Consider the following 25,862-nt stretch of genomic DNA (forward strand, 5'->3'; position numbering starts at 1 on the left):
CAGAATATATTTGGGGGAAGAAGAGTGAGTTGGATATTTAACCTTGATAAACTTTGTAAGCACAGCGTTGACTTCCTTTTGGAAGCTCTTCATCAACAAAGAATGACGGCTCGTGACAAGATGCACAAAGGCGAAATTTTGGAGTCCCGCAGACCACTTCACACTTGTGTAATTTGGGGAATGTTATTCAACCTCTCTCTGAGTCTCAGCTTTTCATCTGTAAAGAGGAGACAAAAGCTTTTACAGTCACCAGGAGGTTTGTAAATAACGTAGGCGAAGTGCCAAGCACAGTGCGCACATCCGATTGGAGTTCAGTAAATGTCAGGAGCACTGAGCCGACCCGGAACTGTTCCTTTGGCTCATCGACAAGAGTGCTTGACGAGACTGGCTTTGGGCCCCCAGGGGCCGCCTCATTGTTCACATTGTTTAACTCAGGGTGGTAATTTGGATGATTTGGCATGTCTGTCATTGACTTCACTGAAAATCAAATGAGATTCAAGGTATATCCTAGAAGCTTTTCTATAGCTTGTGCCATTTTCACTCATAAATATTGCTTCAGTCTTGTATTAAAGCCAAGTAGTAACATTAAAATTGGTGGTATTTTCATGAAGTATAGAACCAGCAATTACTGAATTGACTAAGGGTACTCAGAGTTGACGATTACAAGTTAAAGCAACCTGATTGCAGGTGTCTGGGTTGAGGAGTGTAATGTGTGATTAGCCCTATTGTTTCATTAACTCTCATCCCAGTGAAGGACATGTGGCAACAGTGTGACATTCTTCCCATGTTCCAAGTTTAAGCCCCCTTACTTTCTGCTCAGAATTTTGCGTTGGCCTTTGTTTCTTCTGCTTTGCCACCTTGCACTTCTCTAATTCCTCCCTAACACGGCAGCCAGGGGGGTCACTCTTGAACAGTATCTAGATCCTATCAGTTCTTGGCTTCAAAATCCCCATTAGTGCCTCACTGAAACAGAATCACACCAAGTACTCTTTCTGGAGAGGGAGGTTTTCTCCAATTTCATTCTATACCAGGTCCTTAGGTCCATCTCCTCTAACATCTTCTTTTAAATGCCCTGACCAACTCCTTAGAGAAATCTGGTTCTAGGACTGGGGTAGGACACATACAAGATCAGCCTGAGGCACCCTGTAGTGTCATAAAGTAAAGAAGTGCTCAAAAAAGGTCAGGGTAGGGGGCAGGACAAGGAGACAGGACGCAGAAACCAACCGAAGGAGCTCACAGCAGCCAGGGCAGGACCATTCTGAGCAACAAAATAATGTAGTATTGAATTATAACCCAGTGTGTAAAATAAACATCTGTGAGTCCACACTGACATAAATGATTGAGCAAGTAAGTAGATGGGAGGGAGGAGACATATCTGTCATGCAGACGAAATCCCAGTACTTTTAGTCGATACTGGAACCTCAGAGAGACAGCATAACTCTCTACTCCCTAAGTGTGGACTGCACATAGTGACATCCTTCCAAAGAGGACAGTGTGAAAGGCAGGGAGGAGAGTGATGTTACAGTGGGGGACTCTGACGAGCACTACCTTAGCCAAGTGATCAAGGTCAGCTCCAGTAGTGGTAAGTCATGTTGATAGTGTGTACCTTTGATATGATATGATGAGAATGGCACTTTTCCTCTGTGGTCTTCCTCCAGAAACACATAACCTCAGTCTAATCGTAAGAAAAGCATCAGATAAATCCCACCTGAGGGACAGTTTACAAAATAACCCGAGCAACACTTCTCAAAACTGTCAAGGTCATCGAAAAGGAAGGAATGTCTGAGAAACTATCATAGCCAAGAGAAGCCTAAGGAGATAAAGTAACTAAATGTGATGTGGCATCCTGGATGGTATCCTGGAACAGAAAAAAAGACAGTAGGTACAAATAAGGAAATCTGAATATAGCATGGACTTTAATTAATGCAGCAGTGTTGGTTCATTAATTGTAACAAACCTAGCCTACTCACGTAAGATGTTAATATTAGAGGAATAAAAGTAGGAAATTATAGGGTGTGACATACAGGAACTCGCAGTACTATCCTCACAAATTGCCTATAAGTCTAAGACTATTCTATAATTAATTAAAAGGTTGTATTTAAAAAAATGCCCCAACCTTTCACATTAGTGAAATGCTTTTCTTCATCATGGCCTGTTGAAGTTGTCTTTCAACTCCCAATTTTAGAAGCCTTTTGAATTCTTCAGAAACAAATGGGTCTCCCTTTCGATCTATGTCCGCAGATCGGACATAAACAAGTACTTGGTACTTGTTTTGTGGTGTTAATTTTAAGTCAATGCACTTATTTCTTCATTCATTCCACCAACAATTGTAGTGTACCCCCAGCAGTGGTTGATAATAAGGCTGACCTTGACCCTGCCCAAGCTTTCAATATGCCTGTGGTCACAGACTTGTGGATACGCTTGTGTGAGGAAATGTGTAAAGTGCCAAGAGAACGAACATTGGTAGAAGTGAGATGTTCTCAGATGACCTTTGCGTTGAGTTCAAAGACTGGTTAGTGAGTGCGTTTGACTTGTGGGTGGTGGGTGGAAGGATGGGGAGTAGGAGGGAGTATTCTAGGAAAAGCTGTATTTGCCCAGTTACTTAGGCAGAGAGAAGGGTGACATTCCCAAGGAAATATATCATCATGACCAGATATTATCATAGGGAGCACATATGGACTCTCTAGCATGTATCAGGCTCAGTGCTAACCCCTATACATGTGTTATGTTGGTTTATACTCATGCAACCCTGTGAGACAGGTGTTAATATTATTCCCACTTTACAGACAAGGAAACTGAAGCACTCAGTAAGCAGCAGAGCTGAAATTCAGACTAGAAGAAGCTGGCTGGAAAGCCCAAACTCTCCCTTCCCATTGAAGGGAGGCAGAATTAGTCTGCCTTGAAGCAGAGATTCTTGTGTTTCTTTCCTATTAAACCAGGATGTCTCAACCTGGGCACTGATGACATTCTGGACAAGATACTTCTTTGTTGGGATGCCTGTGTGGCTCAGATGGGACACCTGGGTGGCTCAGTCGTTAAGTGTCTGCCTTCGGCTCAGGGCGTGATCCCAGCGTTCTGGGATCGAGTCCTGCATCAGGCTCCTCTGCTGGGAGACTGCTTCTTCCTTTCCCACTCCCCCTGCTTGTGTTCCCTCTCTCGCTGGCTGTCTCTCTGTCTCTCTGTCAAATAAATAAATAAAATCTTAAAAAAAAAAAAAAGATACTTCTTTGTTGTGGGATCTTCCCTGTGCCCAGTGGGATGTTTAGCAGCGTCCATGGCCTTCAGAAGCTGCTAGATGCCAGTAGCACCTACCCTCCACCAGTAATGACAATTAAAAATGTCTCCAGGGGCGCCTGGGTGGCGCAGTCATTAAGCGTCTGCCTTCGGCTCAGGGCGTGATCCCGGCGTTCAGGGATCGAGCCCCACATCAGGCTCCTCCACTGTGAGCCTGCTTCTTCCTCTCCCACTCCCCCTGCTTGTGTTCCCTCTCTCGCTGGCTGTCTCTATCTCTGTCGAATAAATAAATAAAATCTTTTAAAAAAATAAAATAGTTTAAAGTCTTTCGGGGCGCCTGGGTAGCGCAGTCGTTAAAGCGTCTGCCTTCAGCTCAGGGCGTGATCCTGGCGTTCCGGGATCGAGTCCCACATCAGGCTCCTCCGCTATGAGCCTGCTTCTTCCTCTCCCACTCCCCCTGCTGTGTTCCCTCTCTCACTGGCTGTCTCTCTGTCACATAAATAAATAAAATCTTAAAAAAAAAAAAATAAAAAAAATAAAAATAAAAAAAATAAAATAAAATAAAAAAATAAAAAAAATAAAAATGTCTCCAGACTTCTCCAAATATCACTAGTGGGTAGGTGAATAGCAAAATCAGCCCATCCCCCACTACTCCACCCACTCTGAGAATCACTGTTTTATATTGTGGATTCTCAGGATAGGATGAGGCTGGGTCTTAAGTCTTTCCTGTCTCCTCTCTTCCTTCCCTCCTCTCTTTTTTATCCAGTATTTCCTAAGGGCCCGCCATGTATGGGCTGAACACATGTCCCTGACAATTTATAACACAGTGACTTGTATATAGCGGTTTCTTGACAAATGCTTGCTGGATTTATGCCAACTGAATCCTAAATGTGCTGGGTCCATTCTTGTCAAATAAAATACATTCTTCCTGAACATAAAACTTGATATTGAGAAAGTTAATTTCTGGTTTCCGGTCACTTGGAGTATCTTTTGTGCCCCTGAAGAACTGTCCTACAGGCTGGCAAGAGCCACCTGAATGCTCACCAACATTCAGACAGACCAGCCGTGCACCTATTAAGAACCTAGTGGAGAATGACATACATTAGGTTGCCCATAAATGTTGAACGCATGGCTGACCTGTAATAATTAAATGAAGCCAGATGCCTAGCTCTGTAATTTGAGATGCCATTTAAAGCACATACCTATTTTCTTCCACCAATTCCTCCTATCATTTTTGGATGAGATCTGGATTTGGGAATGACTCCCCAACCAGGTTTTTCACTCAGCCCCCCAGAGAGTGGGCAGGCAGTGGGAGGGAGAGCTAATTTCTGGGCAGTCTTCCTGCTGCTGCAAGTTCTGTATGACCGGCGTGTCAGTTGCTTGTCATTAGGGAAGGGAGCTCAGAGAAGTGTAAATGGAAAGACCACACAGGAGTGAGCTCCCAAAATATAACGCACTTAAATCAGGTAGACTATTTTGTGTTGGCTCTAGGCATGCTTTGCTTCACTGCTTCTCCGTATATACAGCCTAGAATCATCGCCCCTTGAGGGCTATTCACTGGGGCTCTTTGTTGCATTTGAAGTATAGTGCTGTAATACCTGTCTTCTCCAGGGCTGTGCATACCTAGCCTATAGTCTTGTAGACACGTGTAGATAGGTGTTATAGAGAGTGGATGGGAGAGAGTCCCACACTGATCATGTCTCATAGAAACTATTTCTATATTTTCTCTCACTTTCCCCTACCCCTCCACACGTGCCCCCACAGGCGTTCATGGCCACTGAATTATTTCTAATCAATGTCCCTGTTCTTTCTCTCTTGCCAGAAGGAGGGACATGTGAAGTGATCGCCGCGCACAGATGTTGTAATAAGAATCGCATCGAGGAGCGGTCGCAAACAGTCAAGTGTTCCTGTCTACCTGGAAAAGTGGCTGGCACGACAAGAAACAGACCTTCCTGTGTCGATGGTAAGTAGCTGCTTTTACATCTCTCTTTAGGTGTTTATCTAGGCGCTCACTGCCTGTAATATACATATGTTCTTTGTTTCACCTACGCATGGTCCGGCATAATGAACAAGGTGCGTCCAAAGCCCTGGAAGGTTGTACAGATGCCAGTCTTCAGCATAGTTAGAATTCTTGTTTCTCTGGTTGTGTGACGTTCACATAGCTTATTTTAATGTTTTTGAGAGAAGATTAAGGTAAAATAATTTCTCAAGAAATTGGAGGGTCCAGCTCATTGGGGAAGTGATTTTGGATTGAGGTTTTATATAATGATGATGGCGTCAGTGGTACTAAAGACCTAACATTTATTCAGTGCGTATTTGGTGAGCATTTACTCTGTGCCGGACTCTGCTCTGGGTGCCTCACATACATTCATAAACAAATAGAGGTGCTCTGGATGTTCGCCATGCGCCAAGCACTGTCCTAAACCCTTCTCACACATTGTTTTATTTACTCCTCCCAACAATCCTAGAACAGTTACCTATTGCTGTGTCACAAATGACCCCCAACAACGCAGCAGCTTGAAACAGCAGCCATTCTCTCATAGCTCCTGTGGGTCAGGAATTCCACTTAGCTGACTGTGTTTGGCTCTGGGTCTCTCACGCAGTTGCAGTCAAGATCTAAAGGCTTGACTGGTGCTGGAGGACAGTTTCAAGATGGCTCGCTCACATGGCTGTGGGCAGGTGGACTCAATTCCTTGCTGTGTGGACCACTCCGTAGGAGCTCAGTGTCCTCGCAGGGTGGCAGCTGGCTTCACCCAGAGTGAATAATCCACGAGAACAATATAGAAGCCACAGTGACCTTCTTTTTTATAATCTAGCCTCAGAAGTCATACTTCACTGTTTCCACAACAACCTGTTGGTTATTTCAATCATCACCAGTCAGTGTGGGAGTGACCTATAAGGACTTGAAGGCCGGAAGACAGGGATCATTGCAGCAGATACGCCTTTCCTTCCATTTTAAACATGAAGAAACTGAGGCTCAGAAGGGTTATGTAACGTTCCATTGGTCCCATGGATGACATGGTTGACAAGCTGTAGCTTGACTGACTCTTAGGCCCAGACTAACTGACTGTAATACCAAGTCTTGACCACCATCTTTAAAACAACTTTATATGTGTTAATAGTGAGTCCACGGTTCAGAAGGACCACAAGTATCTCTCCCCGTCATTATCTTTCATAATTTTAGAGCCAGGTATAAGGTGAGATTCAAATTCTTCAGTAAGAAAATCAAGACTCTGATTTTCAGTGAGAAAATCAGGACTCAAGTGAGTCGCTTGCTCAGGGTCACACAGTAGCAAATAGAACCTGAATCTCTTGGCTCAGGATCCATCATTCTACCTCTAGAAACAGATGGAGCAGGACACCTTCTAGATTGGCTTGTGTTGTATATTTCCATTATGAAGTATGGTAGATTAGAAAGAGAAACACACTAAAGCCTGACCAAGTAAAGTTATTTTTTTTAAGAAAATAGAATCCTGGGAGTCTAGTTACCAGAAACCTCATGGAATTCACAAATTCTTTCAGCATCAGCCATCTTGCTTTCTTTGTTCATGGGACACAGTACTTCTGATCTCTATTGCCCTCATTCTCCTCTGTGCAGACTGGTTCCCTTTTCCAAGATTTTAGCTTTTTTTTTTTAATGTTTTTTTATTATATTGTTAGTCACCATACAGTACATCCCTGGTTTCTGATGTAAAGTTCGATGATTCATTAGTTGCGTATAACACCCAGTGCACCATGCAATACGTGCCCTCCTTACTACCCATCACCAGTCTATCCCATTCCCCCACCCCCCTCTCCTCTGAAACCCTCAGTTTGTTTCTCATAGTCCATAGTCTCTCATGCTTCATTCCCCCTTCTGATTACCCCCCCTTTCTTTATCCCTTTCTTCCCCTACCCATCTTCCTAGTTCTTATGTTCCATAGATGAGAGAAATCATATGATAGTTGTCTTTCCCTGCTTGACTTATTTCACTTAGCATTATCTCCTCCAGTGCCGTCCATGTTGCAGCAAATGTTGAGAATTCATTCTTTCTGATAGCTGAGTAATATTCCATTGTATATATGGACCACAACTTCTTAATCCAGTCATCTGTTGAAGGGCATCTCGGTTCCTTCCACGATTTAGCTATTGTGGACAATGCTGCTATGAACATTGGGGTACATATGGCCCTTCTCTTCACTACGTCTGTACCTTTGGGGTAAATACCCAGTAGTGCAATGGCTGGGTCATAGGGTAGCTCAATTTTTAACTTTTTAAGGGATCTCCACACTGTTTTCCAGAGTGGCTGTACCAACTTGCATTCCCACCAACAACGTAGGAGGGGTCCCCTTTCTCCACATCCTCTCCAGCAATTGTTGTTTCTTGCCTTGTCCATTTTTGCCATTCTAACTGGCGAAAGGTGGTATCTTAGTGTGGTTTTGATTTGAATTTCCCTGATGGCTAATGATTTTGAACATTTTTTCATGTGTCTGTTAGCCATTTGTAAGTCATCTTTGGAAAAGTGTCTGTTCATATCTTCTGCCCATTTTATGATTTGTTTATTTGTTTCTCACATATTGAGTTTGAGAAGTTCTTTGTAGATCTTGGATACCAGTCTTTTATCTGTAGCATCATTTGCAAATATCTTCTCCCATTCCGTGGGCTGCCTCTTAGTTTTTGTGACTGTTTCCTTGGCTGTGCAGAAGCTTTTTCTCTTGATGAAGTCCCACAAGTTCATTTTATCTTTTGTTTCTCTTGCCTTTGGTGATGTGTCATGAAAAAGGTTGCTTTGGCCGATGTCGTAGAGGTTGCTGCCTATGTTCTCCTCTAGGATTTTGATGGATTCCTGTCTCACATCGAGGTCTTTTGTCCATTTGGAGTTTATCTTTGTGTATGGTGTGAGATAGTGGTCAAGTTTCATTCTTTTGCATGTAGCTGTCCAATTTTCCCAGCACCATTTATTGAAGAGATTGTCTTTTTTCCACTGGATGTTTTTTCCTGTTTTATCAAAGATTAGTTGCCCAAAGAGCCAAGGGTCCATTTCTGGGTTCTCTTCTGTTCCATTGGTCTATGTGTCTGTTTTGTGTCGGTACCATGCTGTCTTTGTGATCACAGCTTTGTAGTACAGCTCGAAATCCGGCATTGTGATGCCCCCAGCTTTGTTTTTCCTTTTCAACAGTTCCTTGGCGATTCGGGGCCTTTTCTGGTTCCATACAAATTTAAGGACTATTTGTTCCAGTTCTTTGAAAAATGTCCTTGGTATTTTGATTGGGATAGCATTGAAAGCGTAGATTGCTCTGGGTAGCATGGACATTTTAACTATGTTAATTCTTCCGATCCATGAGCATGGAATATTTTTCCATCTTTTTGTGTCTTCCTCAATGTCTTTCAAGAGTGATTTATAGTTTCTAGAATATAGATCCTTTACGTCTCTGGTTAAGTTAATTCCAAAGTAACGTATGGTTTTTGGTGCTATTGTAAATGGGATGCAAATATCATTCTCAATGGGGAAAAGCTGGAAGCCTTTCCCTTAAGATCAGGAACACGACAAGGATGCCCACTCTCGCCACTATTATTCAACATAGTACTAGAAGTCCTTGCAACAGCAATCAGACAACAAAAAGGGATAAAAGGTATCCAAATCGTCAAAGAAGAAGTCAAACTGTCTCTCTTCGCAGATGACATGATACTCTATATGGAAAACCCAAAAGAATCCACTCCCAAACTATTAGAAGTTATAGAGCAATTCAGTAATGTGGCAGGATACAAAATCAATGCTCAGAAATCAGTTGCATTTCTATACACGAATAATGAGACTGAACCAAGATTTTAGCTTTTGAATCCCTATAACTCAGGGTCTGGTGTGAAGCTTTCATTTCCATGGTGCCAACTCCGATCTCATATGGCATCACAATACAGCCCAAACATATGTGACTTGCTTCCTGTGTTTTAAATGTATTCTCCAAAAAGACCAAATATGACTGCTCAGCTTGAGTCACACGTTAAACTTTGCCCAATCAACCACAGCCAGAGAGCTGTACATGGGGCCTGTACAGCTGCCCATTGTGTACCATGGTATGGTCAAGCTTATTTTTCTAAAGGATGTGAAAAAGCCAAGTTTGGGAATATCCTATGGTCAGTAAATTCTCCCTTAGTGCATTGTCAGGGGTCATTTGGCACTATCTGGAGCATTTTTGGTCTAGACATCTCTTGCAATTAGGGGAATACTATTCACATCTGGTGGGTAAAGGCCAGGAACCCTACGAAACACCCTAATGCCCAGGATAGCCCCCACAGCAAAGTATTACCCAGCCCCACATGCCGGTGGAGCTGAGGCCGAAAACTTGCTCTCTGGTTATTCATTTGTTCCAGATCACAGTCGACATGGTAAGGCACCTCCAGTGCAGGAAACACAAATAGTTAGGCTAGAACTGCCACTTCGCTCACTTGCAGGAGGAAGCTCTTGGCCCTTGAAGCCAACAAACATTATAAAGCCATGATAGTTTCGCAAGTTGTCTGCCAAAGAAAGCCTCGAGTCTGTTAATTATGAATCTCCATTTTGTTTCCAGTTCATTTTTATCTCTAATGATCTAGAAATAGCATTGCCTTCAGGATTTGGACGTAAAACACAAAGAGCAATAATACATTGTTTATTCTGGCAGAGGGGAAAATGGCAGCTGGCCCCAAGTTTCTATTGGAAGTTAAACCACATAGTGGGAATATTCTCTCAGAACAAGTTTGTTTGACTTTGGAAACTGTGAATCCTTCAGTGTGGTAGGTTCAGGCAAGAGGGCTGTTAGTCTCTTCCAAGCAAAAGTCAGTAAATTACAGGGTATTCTATAGTGTCAACCTGATGGTGTACAGTTTCTAGAGCATTCTACTCTTCTAAAATCCTTTTTTTTTTTTTAAAGATTTTATTTATTTATTTGACAGAGATAGAGACAGCCAGTGAGAGAGGGAACACAAGCAGGGGGAGTGGGAGAGGAAGAAGCAGCCTCATAGCGGAGGAGCCTGACGTGGGGCTCGATCCCATAACGCCGGGATCACACCCTGAGCCGAAGGCAGACGCTTAACCGCTGTGCCACCCAGGCGCCCCAACTCTTCTAAAATCCTTGAATCCACTGGCATGCATGAGAAAATCTCCGTGTTGCTGTGATCAAAATTGTTTTTATGGCCCAAAGCCCCACATGTGAATGAAAAATGAAGCATAGATATAAATTAATAATTCCAGTGTAGTTATTAAGATCACGAACTGTGCAATTAGACAGACATGAGTGGAACTCATCTATACCAGTTCCTAATAGAATTACCTTGGGCAAGTCACATATGCTTTTTAATTTGTTCCTTGGCTGTGAAATGGAGATGATAATTATTCCAACTTGTAGTGAGGATTAAGGAAGTCATGTGTACAGTGTGTTTTGCGTCATGTCTGGTTCCCATTAAATACTCGCTAATGTTGGTGTCTCTTTCCTATGTTACTCGTAAGTGTGGGTAATGCTTAGAAAGGCACACTGTTTTACAAAGTTTTGTTGCATTTTAATTGAACACAGTGGTATTTTAACTACCATCTTTTCCTGGAACTGCTTCTAACTAATTATCATGGATATCACTAACACTGGTGAGTCATCTTCAGGAATGCATGTTTCTTATAGGAATTTTGAAAACTACAGAAATAATACATACATTAAAGTCACACATGATATCATTGCTCAGAGATTATCATTACTTTGTAAGAAAACATGTACATGTCCATTTAGGCTTAATCCATCATTAAAAAGAAACTCACATGGTAGGTATTTTATTGAACTGAAATGTCATAGTACTGTTTTATCGACAGCTTTTTTTCATTTACCATGTGGCACACATTCCACAATTTAAAACATATTCTTCAAAAACATTGTTAATAGCTACGTAGGGTTTCAGGGGTGGATACACTTCCATTTATCTAACTATTTCCTCTACTTGGACACATTTATAGTGTTTCGTGCATTTCCCTTTCTAAGCCTAAAAATGGATAGAAACCAGCTTCTCTCCATGACAGCAGTTGACGATCCATACACCATATTTGTCCTGACTTTATCCTGTTGTACATAGCGCATCTCCCATGTCAGTGTTCCAATTGCTGTTATTTACTTGCCTCTGAAATTACAGGTCACTTGCCTTCCACAGTGTTTTCAAAATTGGAGAAACAGCTATGATTTTAGAATAAGCATATATTCTATTATTTTAAGATTCAAAATCAGAGACCAGATGACTTACAATGGGACAAAAATTTTGCAGTGTAATCTTAGCAACTTATCCCAAAGTAGAACACCAGGATATTGGGAGAAATTTTTAAAGAGTGGGCTTTGAGTTTAAAAATGATCTTTCAGGGACGCCTGGGTGGCACAGCGGTTAATCGTCTGCCTTCGGCTCAGGGCGTGATTCCGGTGTTACGGGATCGAGTCCCACATCAGGCTCTTCCGCTATGAGCCTGCTTCTTCCTCTCCCACTCCCCCTGCTTGCATTCCCTCTCTCGCTGGCTGTCTCTCTCTGTCGAATAAATAAATAAAATCTTTAAAAAAAATAAAATAAAATAAAAATGATCTTTCATTGTCTAATAAGTGAAAATACCAAAAGGAGCACGCAACAGCATAAATTTTGTGATAGGTAGTTATAACTATTTTGAAAAGCGCTATACCGTTGCATATGTGCCCAGCACTATTCTGACCAGATACTAACTCATCGCACGGAGTCACAGCGTCTGGTGTTTTGTTCATTATTCTCTAATCCAGAAGGAGGGCTCCTTCCTTACTATCTTTGATAAAATGATGGCCAAAATGTTCTTGAAGGCTCACCCCATACCCCTCTTTGAGGTCCTGCAAGCCTGTACATTCATTTAATTCTAATCCTAACTCCCAAAAGCATCTCCTATTATTCCATTTTGCCAGTCAGAAAATTGCCGCATAGGAATTTTGTGACTTGCTCAAAATCACGCAGCCAGTAGTGGCAAAGCCAAAAGTCCAGTCTGGGCTATCTGACTCCAGGGTCCTATTTACCAAGCGGGGGCAGACGAGGATGTAGCAAAAATACACATTCTATTCCAAAGCCTTTCGTGTAAGATAACAAAATCCCTGGGTGAGAAGGTGGAGAAAGTCCAACTGTGTGCATATTTTGAGAAACATCCGGTCTCGCAAGCCATACCTGCCCCTTCCCTTTCTGTGTTAGAGAGGACTGATTAATTGCCCTTTCTGAGGTCATGGACATGGAGTAATTAGAAGCATAATGGTTTCCATTATATAGAATGACTGAAGCGTCATTGTTGAAGGCATGGGGGGGGATAAAATGACTGTTTTATGGAGAAATTCTCATGCCGGTTTCTCTATTTAGGATTTTATTATCATGCAATTTATGTCTATTTGTGACTTAGACAAATATGTGAAAAGCATCCTTATAAGTACTGGTTGGTAGAGAAGTTCTTTGGGATTTGAGCATCACTCTAATTAAGAAAAGTCTACGTGATAAGTTCATAGGCCTTTCCTTTTCATTCAGTGTAAATTCTCATCATTTCTCTGATGGATTGCTTCAAACATTACCTGGTGTTCCTGTCTTTTTTATACTGGACACCAGCCAAAAGTGACTACTTTACATCACAGAACTTCTTAATGTTCACAACTATGGAAATCCCACATTTTTTGTTTGTCACTAGGATTAGTGTACAGGTAATATAATGAAAAAATCCTCATTCTCCGGCCTATTTCTGTGAAGACGAAACCCCACCATATAAGAGGATGTTTTGTTCTTGACTCATCATACATAGCCTATAAGGTAAGCAAGCAAGATACACAGAGACTCAGACCCAGAAAAACAGACTTACAAGGAAGAAGACAGACAGTGAGACAGGATATACAAAGAGAAACAAGGAGAGGCAGTTCAGAGAAAAAGAGCGATCAAAGAGAGATGAGACAATGAATGCTTAAAAGGTATATTAAAGGTATCTATCTATATAATGGCTTCATTTATTTTTTTTCCAAACAATTGTTTGTATTCACTTTCACAGTTTATAACTAATTTTAACAAAATAAGATTTTCTTGGTAGATTGAGACTTGGGATTTTTTTTTCAAGTTGCAGTATATGAGATTCCAGAACCCGAATATCTATACAAATTGCTTCTGGAAATTGCTCCTTTGGAAAATACATGATAAAATTTTCTTGCCCACATACCATCATATTCCCTAGAGATAGCCATGGTGGAGAAAAGAGTCTGAGAACTGAGGCAAATCTGAAATTCAGCAATAGTTTTCTATAGAATAGTATGAAATATATGAGAAATACTGCATATAATAGCCCCTTCTTAGCCTTCCAATATATGATTGCATATTAAAGGCTCTGAGAAGTTCTGCAGACAAGAAACTTGTTGAACATGGACCTATTATATCCCAGGCTTCTTTGACTAAAGAACCTTTTTCTCTGTAACCCTTACTTGTACCCTATAGACCCAAGGTTCCATTAAATGGACTTTGGGCCATGCTGGTATAACTATATGGACTATGTCTTTGTTTTTGTTTCCAGGAATGCACTTGAGGTCTTTTGAGACTGACTGATAATTCCTATGCCAATAGCTCAGTGTTTTTTCTTAAGACTGGCTAACCAAACATTGCACAGGGGGTTTTGGTAGTAATGTGATTTATAATATCTCCGTGACATGTCAGGCTCAACTGCAGTTTGGAAATCATCTAGGGACCTTCCAGAGCAAACACTGTATAAAAACACTTAGGCCCTTATTTTTATTCACAAATATTAGACATTTTAGAGGACAGGGAAGATGACCTATTTTGGTTCCACCATTTGTTACTTGTCCACACACAATGAAATACCAAGATAATGAATTGCTGTGGCGGATCAGGGATGCACGACACAGCAGCAGGGTCACTTCATTACCGTCTCTGTTCGATGTCTCCCTTGTTCTTTCAAGGCAAACTCTAGCTTGTTTAATAGACGGGATGGTGAGCTCCGTTGACTTCCTCAGGGGGCATTTCGGAAGAGAGATTCTATTGTTATTGAAGAGGGTCTCCTAGAGCATCACAAGTAAGATTGTGGCACATTCAGGCATAATTTCTGAATTAGATACAAATTTTCTTTTGCTCCCTTCCTTGGCACCTAATCCCACCAGGTATGTGAGGGATCCAAGTCTGCATTAGCAGAAGGAATGGGAAGAACTGACAAAGCTTTGCGTACTGTCTAATAAAGGCTCTGTCTCTATGTTTGTTCCTTTGCATAATAAAGAGAACAGGAATTCAGTCTTCAGATATTCCTATACTTCTGAAACTAAGAGTGGATGTCATTTATTTTTTTAAGTTTAAAGCAACAGTTGCCCACTGGCAGAAAGTACCTTCAGACCTATTCCTTAATAGGCCTATTCCTTGGCAGAGTAGTGAAAAAAATGGACTATGTGCCTTTGGATGGAATACTCCAGTATATACAGGCCTTGTCCCTTTCTATGACACATCTGGCTCTAGCCCATTCATGTGACCTGCCTGATCCCTAAAGATTGAGGAGTCCATGCCTCCTGGCTCAGAGTCATTTCCCTACTATTCTCAAGTTAGATTAAAAAATTAATGTTCTGGGAAAAAAATTACTTTTATATATATATAACCTGGCATAAATAGAAATGTACATACACAAAAAACAGCAAGAAAGGGAAATAAAGAGTAATTCTTATCCTCCCCTTTCCCCCTGATTCTCTCACATCTTCATTGCAGAAGCGATCACTGTCACCAGATTTGTGTGCGTCCTTCTGGAAAATATCCATGCACACACAGGATACACACACATGCAACCCGATCGATCAGAACGGTGTTATATAATTTAAAAAATGGCCTGAGCCTGTATTTTTTTGTTTTTTGCATAAGAAAATGGCTGGTAAACATGGGGAAAAAAAACGTTCAACATCACTCGGTTGAAGAACGGTAAATTAAACACTGAAATGTAATGTTTCATCAATCAAATAGGCAGAGATAAAAAGTTTGTAATACCCAGTATTAAGAAGGCAGGAGAGAAAAATTACATATAAATCATACTCGGTGATAAACAGCTTACAAACTCAATTAGTTAGCCACTTTTCTTTATTTGGTTCACCAAAAGAGAAGAAGATAAATAGGAAATTTTATAATGAGACTGGATGTTTGGGGAACGTAATACAAATTACATGCATTATTGCTGTGCACAGTGACTTTATTTAGGAATGATTCTTGTATACATAATGCCCTCCATTTCTTCAATAGGATCAGGTTCATGCATCTGGGTATTATCATCTAAGAAATTTTCTAACTGACCTCACTTCCGTGGCAAAACCCTATGTGAAAGTATGGTTAGTGCATGTACTTGGACATAAATATAGTAAGTCCCATTTTAATGTCAATTAATGTAGCCATCTGTGAGGTACAAAATTCTCTACACAGATATTCGTAGTGGTATGTATGTCGTGTGTGTGTGTGTGTGTGTGTGTGTGTGTGTGTGTAATCATGGTACAACACACCCCAGATTGTTGTCATCTTTCTAGTTGGGATGTACTTGGTTATACAGAATTCTCAATTCACTAAGGAAATTTCCCGAAAGTAGGTCCAAAGCCATTGGTTTCCACTATTTCCAAAAAGCTTAGGTGTTTTCAAATACCTGTTCTTGTCTGATATGAGAGCACTTTTAATCAATTCTTATTTTTTTTTTGGAAAGGGGAAAAAATGTTCTAAATCTAAAGAGTCAGCTCCTCATCCCTTTCGCTGGGCTTCAGCCTAGATAAGGCAAGATTTCAGGGTCCTGTGTTATTAATGCACTGTCCATATGAATAACGAGCAAGCCTTGTGAATTATTTCACACTTCTAGGAAAATCTATGGCCCTGTCCTTCTGCAATAGCACTGGAAGCTGCTGAGGATATCAGTACCTCTCTTTGTGGAAGGTTCTGATAACTTCATCTAAGGATATGGTAAAACTTATGTCTCCTTCTGAAGCTTGTGTAGGAATTTATGCAGATGAATAATATTTTGAAAAATTAATGATGTATTTCTCAATCCACCCAAGCTACTGGGAGTTTTGAGGGCCTACCCCCAACCCAAACAACAGAACATGAATCACCCACTAACCAGAGAATAGAGGCCCAAATATTTGGTGTTTAAGTTCAAAAGCCTTCCAAGACATGGAAGGGTTCATTTATTCCTGTCCCCAAAGTAATATGATGAGTCAGCTTAGGGAGGGAGAAAGTATGGAACACTGGGTAAGAAAAATGTGGTCCACTGGAGCAAAGGCTATCTGCCACTACCACCAGAGACATGTGTCACCCCCTGTAGACTCACCTAGCCAACCACCAGCCAAGAGAGCACTGTGCATGATAGCTCAACACACTCTCTTCATATCCTTTTGGTTGTCTTGCCAGGAAGACCATCCACAAACCGTAGCTAGGTGTTGTCCAACAGAAGTCATAATCACCAGTGTCCTAAGGCCTCCTTAGGCTTCCATGCTGCAGAGGTGACCGCCAGGATGCTTATGAATTCTAGGAAGTGAGAGGAGAGACCTGGGTTCCCTCATGGGTGGAGGGGACATAGAAAGGAAATTTCATGTACCAACTACATAAGACTAGGTTTCTAACTGAGCTAGGACATTGGTGGGACATGCTCACCTTCCCCAACCTACCTATTTCACTTTAATCCTTGATATCATTTTGTACTTTTATTTTGCATCATTTATTTATTTTAATTTTGTTTCTTAAGTCATCTCTACACCCACTGTGGGCCTTGAACTCGTGACCCCGAGATTGAGAGTTACATGCTCTACCGACTGATCCAGGCAGGTGTCCCTCATTATTGCATCATTTAAAGAATTCAGTAGTAAATTCAATGGACTTGCATTCCATCCCAGCTAATATTACTTAGGGTGGTAAAATGATTGAATGGTTAACCAGCCATTCATTCAGAGTAAGGTCTCATTTCTTTAAATTTAGAATGGCCTGTATGTGCCTACTCAGAAGTTATCATTCATCATCTCCTTTGGTGCCTATACACCAGTTTTGCTTCATGCTGGGTACCTGTTCTCATCAACACTCTTCAGAGTGCAATGTATGTGTTCTGACTGCTCCACAGACCTACTCTGCTCCCCCAAATCTCTCCCTTTTCTTGGACCTCCTTATACCCCGAAACACAACAATATTGAAATTAGACTAATTAATAACCGTCCAATGACCTCTAAGTGTTCAAGCGAAAGGAAGAGTCACACATCTCTCACTTAAACTCAAGAGCTAGAAATGATTAAGCTTAGTGAGGAAGATGGGTCAAAAGCCAAGATAGGCAGAAAGCTAGACCTCTTGAATGAAATACTTAGCCAAGTTGTGAATGCAAAGGAAAAGTGCTTGAAGGAAATTAAAAGTGCTACTCCAGCAAACCCATGAACGATAAGAAAGGGGGACAGCCTTATTGCTGATATGGAGAGAGTTTGAGCAGTCTGGATAGAAGATCAAACCAGCCACAACATTCGCTTAAGTCTAAGTCTAATCCAGAGCAAGGCCATAACGCTTCAATTCTAGGAAGGCTGAGAGAGGTGGGGAAGCTACAGAAGAAAAATTAGAAGCTATCAGAGGTTGGTTCATGCAGTTTAATGAAAGAAGCCGTCTCCATAACATAAAAATGCAAAGTGAAGCAGCACGTGCTGATGTAGAGCTGCAGCAAGTTCTCCAGAAGATCTGGCAAAGATCACTAACGAAGGTGGCTACGTTAAACAGCAGATTTTCAATGTAGCTCAAACAGCCTTCTGTTAAAAGAAAATGCTATCTAGGGGGCGCCTGGGTGGCACAGCGGTTGAGTGTCTGCCTTCTGCTCAGGGCGTGATCCCGGCATTATGGGATCGAGCCCCACATCAGGCTCCTCCGCTGGGAGCCTGCTTCTTCCTCTCCCACTCCCCCTGCTTGTGTTCCTTCTCTCGCTGGCTGTCTCTATCTCTGTCGAATAAATAAATAAAATCTTCAAAAAAAAAAAAAAAGAAGAAGAAGAAGATGCTATCTAGGACTACCATAGCTTGAGAGGAGAACTCGATACCTGCTTTTAATGCTTCAAAGGACAGGCTGATGGTCTGGTTAGGGGCTAATGCAGCTGGTGACTTTACGTTGAAGCCAGTGCTCATTTACCATTTCAAAAATCCTAGGGCCCTTAACAATTATGCTCAGTCTCCCAGTGATCTATAATTCCACAACTGGGTATTTGCCCAAATCAAAATACCAAAACAGTGATTCGAAAACATATATGCAGTCCTATGTTTATGGCAGCATTATTTACAATAGTCAAATAATGGAAGCAGCCCAAGTGTCCATCAATTGATGAATGGATAAAGAAAATGAGTTTATATTTATAATGGAATGTTATTCCACCATTAAAAAGAATAAAATCTTGCCATTTATAATGACATGAATAGAGCTCGAGGTTAATATTAAGTGAAATAAGTCAGAGAAAGACAAGTACCATTTGATTTCACTCATATGTGAAATTTAAGAAACAAAACAAAGGCGGGAACAAAAGAGAGAGAGAGAAACCAAGAAATGAACTCTTAACTACAGAGAACAAACTGATGGTTACCAGAAGGGAGGTAGGTGAGGGGATGAGTGAAATAGGTGAAGGGGATTAAGAGTACACTTAACAGAATGAGCGCTGAGTAATGTATAGAATTGTTGAGTCACTATATTGTATATCTGAAATTAATATAACACTGTATGTTAACTATACTGGAATTAAAATTTAAAAACTTTTAAAAATTATGTTAAATCTACTCTCTCTTTGTTCTAGAAATGGAACAACAATGCTTGAATGTCAGCACATCTGTTTGCCACATATTATTGAATATTTTAAGCTCACTGTTGAGACCTACTGCTGTAATAAAAGATTTTTTTCCCAAAATACTGCTCACTGTAAGGCACCTGATGGTCCGCACTCTGACGGCAGTGTAGAGTGAGATTAATGTTGGGTCTGTACCTGCTAACACAAACATCCATTCTGCAGCCCATGGGTCAAGGAGTAATTTTGACTTTCCAATCTTATTTAAGAAACATATGGCTATGGCTGCCATAGATAGTGATTTCTCTGATAGATCTGGGCAAAGTAAATTGAGAACCTTCTGGAAATGATTTACCACTTTAAATGCCATTAAGAACATTTGTGATTCATGGGAGGAGGTCAGCATACCACCATAATGGGAGTTTGGAAGAAGTTGATTCCAACCCTCATGAAAGACTTGGTGGGGTTCAAGTTGTCAGTGAAGGTAGGAATTGCAAATGTGGTAGAAATAACTGGAAATCTAGAATTAGAAGTGGAGCCTGACGGTGGGACTGAATTGCTAAAATCTCATGAGAACACTTGAACAAGATGAGGAGTTTCTTCTTATGGAGGAACAAAAAAAAAGGCGGGGGGGCTTCTTGAGGTGAAATCTACTTCTCGTGAAAATGCTATGAAGACTGTTGACATGACAAAAAGAATTTCGAGTATTACATCAACTTAGAGGCAGGGTTTGAGAGAATTGACTCTAATTTTGAAAGAAGTTCTACTGTGGGTGAAATCACTCGTGAAAGGAAGAGTCCATCAATGCAGCAAATTTCTTGTCATCTTACTTCGAGAAATTGCCACCACCACCCTAACCTTCAGCAACCACCACCCTGATCAGTCAGCAGCCACCAACAGGGAGCCAAGACCCTCTACCAGCAGCAAGATTACAACTCCCTGAAAACTCCCATGATGCGTAGCATTTTTTAGCCATAAAGCATTTTTAAATTAAGGCATGTGCATTGTTTTTTAGACATAATGCTATTGCACACTTAATAGACTACAGTATAATATAAACATAACTTTTATATGCACTGGGAAACCAAAAACATTATTTGACCTGCCTTATTGCGATACTGCTTTATTGTGGTGGTCTGGAATTGCACCTGCAACATTTCTGAAATATGTCTGTAATACTTTATGTAACTCTTACAACAGCAGCCTTGTAAGATGGTTACTATTCTTATCCCCAGTTTATTGAGGAGGAACTGGATGCCTTAAAGAAGTTAACTCATTTCTTCCAAGACATGGCGGCAGGAGATCCGGGACCCCAAATGAGGAGCTGCTAGAAATGACAGGTAGAAGATCGCCTGAGAAGCATGGGGAGCAAAGGTTCAGAGTATCTGCTCACTTCTGCATTCCCTTCCTTGGAGAACGACACCACCATTCAGGCATGCTCCGATTTCACTGAAGCATCCCCTCCAGCACACACTATTATCCTTCATATACCCTGCATCTCACATCCTTCAATTCCGCACCGTTCCCTAATGAAATGCCATAATCGAGACTCTTCTATTGACCCTGATTAATGTGCGCTCAACACCCATACCCTGCATTGCCCAATGCTGACTTTGTTACCCAGCTTGAACTACCAGCTCCATGGGTCCTCCCTCAAACTGCCACACTCAAAACTAACAGATGCGCTCCTCCGCATCCCTGAAGTCTCCTGTGCACCGTTTACCATAACTTACCGTATTGCACTCTATGCTTCTGTGGACTTGCCATCTTCTCTTAGAGAGACTCGCCCATTCACTCAACAACTATTTTCAGCACATCGACTGCATCCTAGGAATTATGCCAAATGCTTGGTCACATCATGATGAACACAGCCCTTGCCTACAATCCAGCAGGGAAACAACCTCAGTCTAATCATACATAAACATGTTCCAAGCAGAAACTGCATGTTCAGAAGGAAAAGAACTCAGTCCTTGGAGAGGGTGTTCTCACAAAGAATCCAAAGGAGGCCAGAAAGCCGAGACTTCTGTGAAAAAGTGACAGGAATTTGGAGATGGGAGGTATGACTCAAGCTAGCTGGGTGAAGAGCTTTCCAGGCAGAGAGCCAGCATGGGCAAAAGCCTTGGGTTTTGATCAGGAACTTCAGAGAAAGCCATTGTGGCTGAAACCCAAAGAACAGTAAGATCATATGCGAGAGGAGGCAGAAAAGATAGGCGGAGCCAAACAGTAATGTTATAATTGAGCTGTGCCTCTCCCGTTCCTAATACAGTTCTTTTTTGTTTAATTTGAATATAGTTGACACACAATGTTACATTAGTTTCAGGTGTACAACATAGTGATTCATCACGTTTATATGTTATCCTAAAATAATTCTTAAAACTGAAATGTGCTAATCAAATTCTTAGAGAAGGCAGCAATGTGGTGTCTGTTGTGGGAAATTGGATGGTAAAGGCAACCTGGAATTTTGTGCATGAGGAGATGGCATTGAGAGCCCTCTACTGAGATAAAAACCTCCTTCTGTATACGTCTGACATCATGTTGCAAAACCTCGATACTCACACTTCAAACAATGGCAAAGCAAGGCAAATCAAATTGCCTTTTTGATATTGCCGCCTTCCTCCCACGCTGTAATCCACAGTGCTGCTGTCACCTGAATGTCTCACCCTCTCTCTGTTCCCAACCTCTCATGCTGCTGAAAGAATTCTCATAACCACCCCCAAATCAAGCAAACAAAAGCTTCTGATAGAAATTTTCAGTCGCTGCTTTTCCATTCTATTGTCTGGCATTAGATAGCATTTTAACTAGTAGTTTCTTTATACCAGGAGAGGCGTTAGGGCAAAGGGTTTATAATTAGGGATATATTTAAACATGGTAGCTAACTACAGGCTCGTGTCAGTTTATTTTCTTCCTGACTAACTTGTATCTTCTTTGACTCCATTTCCTTATGAATTGGTAATGCTGTATTCTATGTAGTCAGGAAAAAAAAAAAAGTCTCTAAAATACCTGTACCAAAGGATGCCTGACCACCCTGTTCCTAAAATCTGGGACAGTGTGTAAACTTTAAATGGGTATCAGGCATTAATGAGTCTATTGGGTGAAGAAGAAGATTGTGGAGAAACTATTGTTTCTCACATTACCCAGTTCTGCTCCCTTCAAGCTATTCAAGCACATGCTTTTGAGAAACAATGTAATAAAGCCACACATACACTATAAAAATTCTTTACTGTACTTAACGGCCCTTGTAGGAAAATTATACTAATAACTACACAAATTGAAGGTGGTTGAGCACTATGTGTCAGACACCCCCCTGAGAACGCTAACATTTTCACATCACATCTCACAATATGAAATGGGTACTGTTACTATTGTCCCCATTTTGCCAACAAGGAAATCGAGGCTCAGAGCAAGAAGGGGTTTGCCAAATGTCACACAGCTTCCAGACAGTAGAGCCAGGATTTAATCTTGGACAGTCTGATAACAGCACCCAAATAAGATGTTAAGACTACATTAGTTCCCAAACAGACAGATGAAGCATTTCTGTGGCAAGACAGAATTGTGGCAATTGGCACCCATACCAGTGTGGATTTCAACCCTAGTTTTGCCCCTGATGAGTCAGCTTTCCTTCAGCTTGTTATTCTCCTGGATCTGCAGTTTCCTCATCTGTTAAACAGGGATGGAAAAAAAGTGCAATGTCAAAGATCTGATGAGAATATCAAATGAGATAATTCATAGAAACCACAAATCTGTAATACAATCTCCAGGCATTTCGTGAGTCCTCAATTATATTAGCCTTAATAAGCTCATGATTATTTTAAGAACATAATATTAAATTTATAGTTTCACTAATGAGTGTGCATCTAGATTTTGAGAAACCCTGAGTCAGAACTGCAGTTTTGATTGAAATACCAATAGTTATATACCTCTTCCTCATTTGATCACCTCCAACCATGAAACAAGGCTTTTGAGCTTCTAAAAATGTGTGCACAGAAACAAAAGCTGGTCAGATAATGACACAGAAGCCTGTCTCCAGAGGAGCATGAAGAGAGGAGGCCAGCTGAATGTGGTGGTTGTTTTCCATTCAGAAGGGAAGATATTGAGGACATCCTCTTCCAATCCCAGTCCAAGTAGGAGAAAACATCATTTTCCAAGTGCCTGTTGGTACATATAAGCATCTCTGAGATAAAAGATCTCAATAGACATGATCAGTTTCAGAAAGGAGCAGGGAGGGTGCATTCCGTCAAAGACAAGGTTCATTAGGTGTAGATTGACTTAGCCTTCACTTTGTTTTTTTCTCAGCATTCTCTTCTCCCTATAGACACTCTGTCTAGGTGACTTCATTCATTCACTCTTGTGGTTTCGGAAACTTAGATAGTTGCTATCTAACCTAATCCATTCTTCCAAACTCCAGGCCCTTTGTTCAGGCAATTACTAGACATCGCCATTCGCATTTCTCAGAGACACCCCAATTCAATATGCTCAAAATGGAGCACATGTTTCTATCGGCCTAGTGATGCAAGCATGATCCCCACACCTGCATGGCAATGGACTGAATGTTTACGTCCCCCCAAAGTTCATACGTTGAAATTATAAGCCCCAAGGCAATGGTATTAGGAGGTAGGACTTTGGGGAGATAATTAGGTCATGAGGGTGGAGCCTTCACAGTAAGATTAGTGTCCTTATGAAAGAGGCCCCAGAGAGACCCCCAATTCCTTATACCATGTAAGGATACAAGTTGACCATCTGCAACCTGGAAAAGGACCTTCACCCGAACATGACCAATGCGGCACCCCGATCTTGGACTTCCAGGTTCTGAAACAGTGAGAAATGAATTTCTGGTTGTAAGTTACCCCATCTATGGTGTTTTATTATAACAGCCTGTAAGAATTAAGGCTTGCATCTACTCCTTATTCAAGCCAGCCTCTTGGGAAACATGTTTGCTTTTTCTCACTTCCTCATGGCCCACATCCACTCTACTAGACTTCCTTGATTCTACTGCCTAAAGATCTCTCCAGTCTTTTCCCTTTTTTCCATTCCCACTTCTAACAACCAGGCTCAGGCCATGGTCATCCTTTGCCTTGATTATTGAAAGGTCTTCTTTCTTATTGCCTGAAGGCTCTATCATACATGGCCTTCCGTAACTAATGTAATTCCTCCTGTTGCATGCCACCGGTGTGGTTTATTCTTCACCTTTTGTAACATAAGTCCCACTGTAAGTTGCATGTCAATATTATCTTCACGGCTATACAACGGATGCTGCATGAAGGTCTCGTTCAGCCTCTACTACAGTCCCCAGCACAATGCCTGGAGTAGGTGCTCAAATAATGTGTGACTTTTGCACCCAGGTAGTGGGGTAAGACAGATTTGTGTCTCTCCTATGATTCTAATCCTCAGTTTCCACATTCCTGAAAACAGGCATTACACTGAGACAACTTCATGGTGTGATCACGAGGATGGATTGAGGAAGGGCATGCTCACCACTTAACACAGTTATTCCCAATAAATATTAGTTCTAAGAGCAGAGAAGATTTGTAGAGAATAAAGATCCCCCCAACTCTGGTGGACTATCTGTGGGGCTTTCTCCTGTTAATATGGAGTTGAAATAAAGCCAACACAGTGATTTTCAGACTTATGCTTGAGTATGTGTGGTTTGGACATTCTTTTGGCCTCCATATTCTACAAATTCAACTGAAGTGTTGTACTCCTTTGATTTTTCGCCATGATGAGAGCAGAGGAAAGATGAATCCTTGTACTTGCTGGGGGCAATCAAATTCAGGTGGTTTTTAACTTCATGATAGGGATAATCACTACCAACAAAACTAAATTGACAGCTAACTCTTTCAAATATCTACTCAACCCAAAATAAATAAACTTGAGTTTGTATGTTGTGTTCATATTATATTGCTGGTGTTGTGTGCTGTCGTAACTTGGGATGCTTTGCACTAAGTTAGCTTTTGCATCAATTAAAGGATGGTGTTCTGTGGAAGGTTAGCCTATTCCTTGCTTCTGTGCTTCCCATATAAATGCAGCTTCTTCTAGCTACGCACTTACTATCAGCAGCACTTGTTAGAAGACAGTGTAAATATTCTCCACAATTTATCCATAGAAATTCATCAGATTCTGCACTTAAAATGATTGTTTTTAAAGTACGTTAAAGAGCTTGACATTACTTACCCCTTCCCTTATGTTTATATGGTGAGAACTTTTTATTCCATTTTAAGACAAACAAAAAGACCTCAAGCAGAAATATATTCCATCCCTGGCCCTTCCTGTGTTCCAATGGAGACAAAACATATGTAAGGATGAAGTTTACACAGGACTTTTGATCAAAGGTAGAATTATTTTGTGTACTCAATGATTATTCAGACAGGTAAACTCTACAAATGGCCTTGCAGCCTGCTGGCTGACTGACTGACATATAGAATTTTAGTGTATCTTTTAGATTTAACACCATTTTTCTTCAACCTGTCATTTTTGATGATTTCATCTTGCAGGATCTGTAGAATTCAAGGGAAAAGGGCTTCATACTACCTCCTGTGTAAACCAAAAATGATACATAATATGGGCCAAGAAAATGCCCAAATCAGAAGGCCTATTCCATACATACTGACTCATCCTCTCTGATCTTAAGCATCAGAGAGAGAGTAAGTGATAGGACATGGACCCTGCTTTAAAGACTGAGATCCAGGGGAGACAACAATAAAGGGGTGATTTCAAAATTGTGTGATTTGTGCTGTGATGGGGATTGGCTCAGCGTACTCTGAGAACAGAGATGAGTGTCTTAACCCATGGTGGGGAAGGCTCTGGATAATTTCCCAGCAGAAGTGACATTCACCCTGAGACCCCAAGCATCTAGGTAAGATTA

General features: G+C 41.2%; 1 protein-coding gene across 1 annotated transcript in view; it reads left to right on the forward strand.

Annotated features, from left to right (window-relative positions):
- TAFA1 (TAFA chemokine like family member 1) overlaps nt 1–25,862 on the forward strand; it is a 487,139-nt gene that overhangs the window by 372,642 nt on the left and 88,635 nt on the right. Inside the window, exon 2 of the mRNA XM_026501202.2 lies at nt 5,057–5,197. Coding sequence (XP_026356987.1) covers nt 5,057–5,197 — 141 coding nt within the window. The remainder of the gene's footprint in view (nt 1–5,056; nt 5,198–25,862) is intronic.

The sequence above is a fragment of the Ursus arctos genome, unplaced genomic scaffold (genome assembly GCF_023065955.2).
Source record: "Ursus arctos isolate Adak ecotype North America unplaced genomic scaffold, UrsArc2.0 scaffold_14, whole genome shotgun sequence".
Taxonomy (NCBI): Eukaryota; Metazoa; Chordata; class Mammalia; order Carnivora; family Ursidae; genus Ursus; species Ursus arctos.